The sequence below is a fragment of the Polyodon spathula genome, chromosome 30, assembly GCF_017654505.1.
Source record: "Polyodon spathula isolate WHYD16114869_AA chromosome 30, ASM1765450v1, whole genome shotgun sequence".
In the NCBI taxonomy this organism is placed as follows: Eukaryota; Metazoa; Chordata; class Actinopteri; order Acipenseriformes; family Polyodontidae; genus Polyodon; species Polyodon spathula.
The window spans coordinates 8,628,092-8,635,275 of record NC_054563.1 but is presented as its reverse complement, the minus strand read 5'-3'; the positions used below and the strand labels follow the sequence as shown (position 1 = coordinate 8,635,275).

The following is a 7,184-nucleotide window of genomic DNA, read 5'->3' as shown; positions in this document are numbered from 1 at the left end:
CCCATTATTATGAAGTTACAAATCATTTTTCTGTCCACCTAGTGAAAAAAATCCAAGCAAGAAAACAATTCAATTTTTATGCTGCTCAAGCTCATGCACATAAATCACTTGAGCTGAAGAAGAAGGTTGATAAGAAGCGCTTTAAAATTTAGATTTACCTTGAAACCTCAAGCAATGAGATATGATTCATGCTAACAGCAATGTACTCCTTTATTTGAGGATTGTGAATTACACCCCGGATATGAAAGCCTCCGAGGTTGACCGAGCGATCCACAATGCCCTCAAAGTCTGGAGTGACGTGACACCACTTGTCTTCAGAAAGCTACACAAAGGCACTGCTGACATCATGATCGCCTTCGGGTCGAAAGGTCCTGTAATAAAGCAATGGCAGTCACTGTAGTTGGTGCTGGCAGTTTAAGAGGCTTGTGTTCCTGTACAGAGATGGTTTATTTTATTATTACTATATTTCACTGGTACACAAGTATAAAATACAACATTCTCAGTATAGGAGTTCAGTTTGTATCTATTCAGTTTCCAATAGGGTCAAAAAGCACACCACCCACAGGCTTGCCACATATATTACAATAGAGTAAATGATATCCTGGTATTCATACATTTCTATCCAGCAAGAACAGTTTCAGCAGTGTTTCAGACTTCTCGTTTTTTTTTACTAGACAATAGCGAAGACGTACTCCACTTTTTCAAAGGCAATACTGTATATAATAGACCTGGCTTGAATTGGATAATGCCTGTTGTCAGAATGAGATGAATTAATGTGAATTATACAATAATACTAGAATGCCCATCAATGTGTTTCCTCAGGAGTATCAGTGCAGGACTTTCACCTGGGAATGCAGTGCATGCTTTCATGCATTCACTTACTTAATTTGCCAGCTGATTCCCAAGCTCTCCTCATTTGTAGGAAAGCATTAGGTGTTCAAACCCTTTACTGCCTTGCCTCACATGGCTGTGGAGTGGTGTACACTGTGATCCAATGTCCTTATTATACTGAATGTGAATTTGAAACGCTTGACGCATTTTCTTTGTAGAGCATGGAGACTTCAATCCATTTGATGGGCCCAATGGTCTGCTGGCCCATGCCTACCAGCCTGGCAATGGGCTGGGGGGGGACACACACTTTGATGAAGATGAGACTTGGTCAACGGACTCCACTGGTACTCTCTCTCTCTCTCTCTCTCTCTCTCTCTCTCTCTCTCTCTCTCTCTCTCTCTCTCTCTATATATATATATATATATATATATATATATATATATATATATATATATATATATATATTACAGATATACTGTTGTTTAGACAAAGTAACAAAACAGAATATTTCTATACTTGACGCCTCCACAATGTGTATTAATGTGTATAAATTGAGGATGTGTTTTCTAGGTTACAACCTTTTCATTGTTGCTGCTCATGAATTTGGCCATGCTTTGGGTCTCTCCCACTCTGAGGATCCCGGATCCCTGATGTACCCAGTGTACTCATTCAGTAAAGGATTCCCCCTTTCAGAAGACGATGTCCATGGAATTCAATCACTTTATGGTACCATCACATTTCTGAGGGCATTTCTCAAGACTCAATGAGTTTCAATGGGTGCAGTATAAGAAGTAGCTGTGAGCTCTGTAGATGGCACAGGACAGGGGTAGCCAACCCTGGTCATGGAGAGAAACAATCTAGCAGGCTTTATAGGTAACCCTTCTAAAGACTGGAATAATTGCACTTTGACTAGTTAAGCAGTATTTTCATCAATTTAAGCAGCCATTTGTTCAATTAAGTAATTTAGAGATAATTTGGAACAAAAACTAGAACAGCCTGCACCAGAGCAGACCACTCCTGATTTAATGGAACAGCTTAACTTGCTAAATTGCTCAACAACTTCCATTCTTCAGAAATTGATGATTTATGGGTTATGTATAAAAGCTGCTGGACTGTAGCTGTCCAGGAGCAGTGTCAGCCACCCCTGGCATAGTAAATGATGAAGTTAAGGCTTGTATCTGCCTTCCCATACAGCATGGGCTTCATTTAACATAGGCACCATGGTATAAGCAGCAAGCACTGTTTGATTCAGCAATCTTTTGCCTTTTTGAGTTCTAAAGAACAGCGCATCACTGACTGATTCAATTAAAGCAGGCTAATATATAGAAGTAAGCCATCAGTAAACCATTCAATTGTGTGCTATATACACTCAATGATTGAGCGGTTCATTCAATTGTGTGCTATATACGCTCAATGATTGAGCGGTTCATTCAATGCTGTGCTATATACACTCAATGATTGAGTGGTTCATTCAATGCTGTGCTATATACACTCATGGATTGTGTGGTTTATTCTTGTTTCTGCTTAGAAATGGTTGCTTACCCCAGTCCATCTTACCCTCAGGTCCGAACCCAAATCCACCTAAAGTTAAACCGCATCCTGAAGCGCCAAAGAAGTGTGATCCACTCCTGTCTTTTGATGCCGTGACAAAACTCAGAGGAGAAACAATTATCTTCAAGGACAGGTAATGTGAAAATAAGCATCTAATTGTACTGTCACCCATTGAATTGAGCAATCCCAGTCTTCAGGAGAAGAAAAAGCCATTTAGATTTCCTTCATTGAAACTGATTGCAATCTTGGTAATACAGGACGTACATTTCCAGCAAGCGAGAGTAACCCAGTCCTGTTGGTTTGTTGTGTGTCAGGTTTTACTGGCGCCTGCACCCTCAGATGGTGGATGTGGAACAGTCACTGATTAAAATGACCTGGCCGGTCCTCCCAAACAAAGTGGACGCTGCATACGAGTCTGCAGAAAAGGACCTTGTTTATATTTTCAATGGTCAGTATTGTTCTGCCTGTTGTTTTTATTTTCAATGGTCAGTATTGTTCTGCCTGTTGTTTTTATTTTCAATGGTCAGTATTGTTCTGCCTGTTGTTTTTATTTTCAATGGTCAATATTGTTCTGCCTGTTGTTTTTATATTCAATGGTCAGTGTTGTTCTGCCTGTTGTTTTTATTTTCAATGGTCAGTGTTGTTCTGCCTGTTGTTTTTATTTTCAATGGTCAGTATTGTTCTGCCTGTTGTTTTTATATTCAATGGTTAGTATTGTTCTGCTGTTGTCAGTACCATGCTCATTCTGTCGCTGCTTGCGCTGTTTCTAGTTGCAAACTAGCTGTTTTTGTGCCAGATAAAGGTAAATGATTTTGACTCTTATGATGCTTATCTGACTTTTACTTGTGACAGGAATCAGGATGTGGGCTCTGAATGGATATAACCTGGTGGAAGGTTACCCCAAATACATTCACAAGCTGGGTCTTCCTAAAACTGTTCGGAGAGTCGATGCGGCTGTGCAGATCACAGGCACTGGAAAGACTCTGCTTTTTACAGACGAGGACTACTGGAGGTAAGGCAGCCTTTTAACAAAACAGCAACTGCAAGAAGCTTACAGCATGAACACAGAAATCAAACAAGCACATTCTATTTTCTAGTTACGATGAGTACAGTGGAACAATGGACAAAGGCTACCCCAGATCTATTGAAGATGATTTTCCAGGTGTCGGAGAAGAAATAGAAGCTGCCTTCTATGAATATGGTTTGTACTCTTAACTGTCATTCACCTTTCACAGCTCTCCTGCACCATAGTATTTAGCAAATTGGGTTTTGCCACTATTAACATTGCCAGATCATTTTGCCATGCAAAGATGAGTTCTGTCTCCCATAAGTGAAGTTGAGTGAAGGCAGGGTCAGTGTTATTGAACAGCAGAGTTGTTTCTGTATTAGACTATGTGTGCTTCATGAAAGCAATCTGGCTGAAATGATGCTCTGTTTTTAACTTTGTTCTTTTTAAATAATCAATAATAAAGAATGGAAATGTGATCTACTATCTGTTATTATTCTGTTGTTGCACCACTACTTGCATCAATTTGTTTCCTTCACCCTACAGGAGTGTGCAGTCTGAAGCCTTTCCTCTTGTTTTCCACAGGTCACCTCTACCTCTATCGGGGACCCATCCAGTTTCAATACAGCTACACGTCCAAGCGAGTGGTTGGGATTTTAAGAGCAAACTCTTTGCTTAACTGTTAAATTATTGGAATTCAGAGAACATACTTGTTTTCTTAACCCTTTTTATATTTTGCATTAAGGTGTTTTTTTTTTAGCTAAATTCTTAGTGTTTCATAATTGTCATTATAATTTTTATTTATTTATTGTTTTCAGTCTGGGATTGTTCTTTTTCTCATTAGTTGCTTTCCTTTGTTAATAAAGACTGTAGAGAGAATCTAAAACTCCTCCCACCCCCTACTTGGGGATTACTGCCTTATAATAGCGACTCATATAAAAACAATGCACTGGATGATTACACCAGATCAACATCAATCAAACGTTATCTTACTTTGATTTTTGTAAAGACAATATGACTTATTTTAAATGAATAAATTGCATACAGGTTTGACATTGTGTTCTTTTTATTCTTAACCCAGACACCAAGCCTTCAGTGAGTCAATGTTTATTGTGCTCTAATAACATGATGACAGCACCAGAGGGTTCAGTGTGCCAGTGTTTATTGTGCTCTAATAACATGATGACTCAGCACCAGAGGATTTGTCAATGGCTTGGAGAAGCAGGAGGGTTTTCCAGCAGTAAAATCCACAGTTAAAGGGGCCCAGCGCCAGCATTACTCACTGTGATCTCAGGACCAAAGCAAACAGGCCGCACTGTGTCTGATCAGTTCATAGCAACAGAGATTACATTTCAGGATGTAGAATAACTATCATTTAAACATGCTTCAGACTTTCATATGTCTGCAATACCGTCCATTTTCATAATATTGTGTTTGAAAAATATTTTCATGATATATGTATGTAAAAGGCCAAATATTGTTTTTTTTACAAACTACCATGAAACACACTGTGGCGTAAAAGCTTGAGATGGAACCCCAGTGCATTGTTCAAACACACTAAAGCTTGAGATCCTCTTGATGGAACCCCAGTGCATTGCTCAAACACACTAAAGCTGGAGATCCTCTTGATGGAACCCCAGTGCATTGCTCAAACACACTAAAGCTTGAGATCCTCTTTATAGAACCCCAGTGCATTTCTCAAACACATTAAAGCTTGAGATCCTCTTTATAGAACCCCACTGCATTGCTCAAACACACTAAAGCTTGAGATCCTCTTGATGGAACCCCAGTGCATTGCTCAAACACACTAAAGCTTGAGATCCTCTTTATAGAACCCCAGTGCATTGCTCAAACACACTAAAGCTTGAGATCCTCTTGATGGAACCCCAGTGCATTGCTCAAACACACTAAAGCTTGAGATCCTCTTTATAGAACCCCAGTGCATTGCTCAAACACACTAAAGCTTGAGATCCTCTTGATGGAATCCCAGTGCATTGCTCAAACATACTAAAGCTTGAGATCCTCTTGATGGAACCCCAGTGCATTGCTCAAACACACTAAAGTTTGAGATCCTCTTTATAGAACCCCAGTGCATTGCTCAAACACACTAAAGCTTGAGATCCTCTTGATGGAACCCCAGTGCACTGCTCAAACACACTAAAGCTTGAGATCCTCTTTATAGAACCCCAGTGCATTGTTCAAACACACTAAAGCTTGAGATCCTCTTGATGGAACCCCAGTGCATTGCTCAAACACACTAAAGCTTGAGATCCTCTTGATGGAACCCCAGTGCATTGCTCAAACACACTAAAGCTTGAGATCCTCTTTATAGAACCCCACTGCATTGCTCAAACACCCTAAAGCTTGAGATCCTCTTGATGGAACCCCAGTGCATTGCTCAAACACACTAAAGCTTGAGATCCTCTTGATGGAACCCCAGTGCATTGCTCAAACACACTAAAACTTGAGATCCTCTTTATAGAACCCCAGTGCATTGCTCAAACACACTTAAACTTGAGATCCTCTTTATAGAACCCCAGTGCATTGCTCAAACACACTAAAGCTTGAGATCCTCTTTATAGAACCCCAGTGCATTGCTCAAACACACTTGTCATGCAGTATTCTCTAATGTAGATTAGAAACCTCACAGCTTGTCTCAGCCAATCAGTTTCAGGGCATGAAGGTATGCTTGTAACAGCATTAACATGTAATGCAACATGTCATTATTTGTGTTTATTGCTGTGTTGTGAGGTTTTGGCTGACCACTTTGAAATACAACTAAGAAACATGCTGTCTCCTCAATCGTGTCTAATACCGTGCAATGAAACACAACATGCCGTCCTCACTGGATGTGACGAGTTGCCAGTAAAGCAGCATGTGGTTCGCATTGCTTTCCACAGATTGGAACAAGCTAGACAAGCTGTGGGACTCAGATACTGCTGCTGTTCACTCTTTTTAATGGGAGAATGTTAAGGACTCCTTATTGTTGTAGTGTTTTTGTTGTATTTTTTGGAGGAGGGGGGCAAAATTGCAAAATTGTAATGGTTACTGTACATTTCAGCAATGGTGGACTAATTCCAGTGTGAGTTCTATTTCAGAATATTTAGAATATATGATAAACAGAAACAAGGATGCTTCTACTTCATCCATAACTTTGTAAACACTCTATACTGTCTATAAGCAGTAATGGAAAAGCACAGGCACCCCATACAGATCAAATGGGTCTCCTAAAGAACTATTGGGGAAGCAAAACAAGAAACAAATGAAAAACATGGGGGTCAAATGTAATGATCTAAACAGTGGGGAATCTTAATATCACCAGCAAACAATGTATAAACCTGATTTTCTGTGGATCTCATTTAAATGTACTTTTTAGCTCATGTTTCTTTCTCCATTAGTGGTTTATAAGCATAACGTCTGAAAGCTTAATGAATAGGGCCCTATAAATGCAGAATACAACAAAACACACCTATGATAATCAACCTGTATACAATACATGTTATCAATTACTGATACTTTACAGTAGACAAGCTTGAAGTATCTGATCTGCCTAATATTCCTCAGATTAGCACATGCTGATCAAGCATGCTGTCTATGCTATTTCCAGGGCTTGCTATATATGAACATGCTAATACAGCCTACAGGTTTAGACTGGAATTGTGTTATGAACCTGTAAGCATTCGATTAGCTAGTGGGAGCGATTGTATGATTACTGTGCTACTCACCACCCTCGATGGGGCAAGTTTTCCTAATTCAGCTTTTGTAATATTGACAGACTAAGAGGAATTGACCGAAA

At 39.6% G+C, this 7,184-nt stretch overlaps 1 protein-coding gene across 1 annotated transcript in view; it reads left to right on the top strand.

Annotated features, from left to right (window-relative positions):
- mmp13b (matrix metallopeptidase 13b) overlaps nt 1–4,314 on the top strand; it is a 5,886-nt gene extending 1,572 nt beyond the window's left edge. Inside the window, exons 3-10 of the mRNA XM_041232623.1 lie at nt 220–368; nt 1,050–1,175; nt 1,402–1,557; nt 2,395–2,515; nt 2,697–2,830; nt 3,235–3,394; nt 3,480–3,583; nt 3,974–4,314. Coding sequence (XP_041088557.1) covers nt 220–368; nt 1,050–1,175; nt 1,402–1,557; nt 2,395–2,515; nt 2,697–2,830; nt 3,235–3,394; nt 3,480–3,583; nt 3,974–4,074 — 1,051 coding nt within the window. The 3' untranslated portion in view covers nt 4,075–4,314. The remainder of the gene's footprint in view (nt 1–219; nt 369–1,049; nt 1,176–1,401; nt 1,558–2,394; nt 2,516–2,696; nt 2,831–3,234; nt 3,395–3,479; nt 3,584–3,973) is intronic.
- The last annotated feature ends 2,870 nt before the right edge of the window (nt 4,315–7,184 follow it).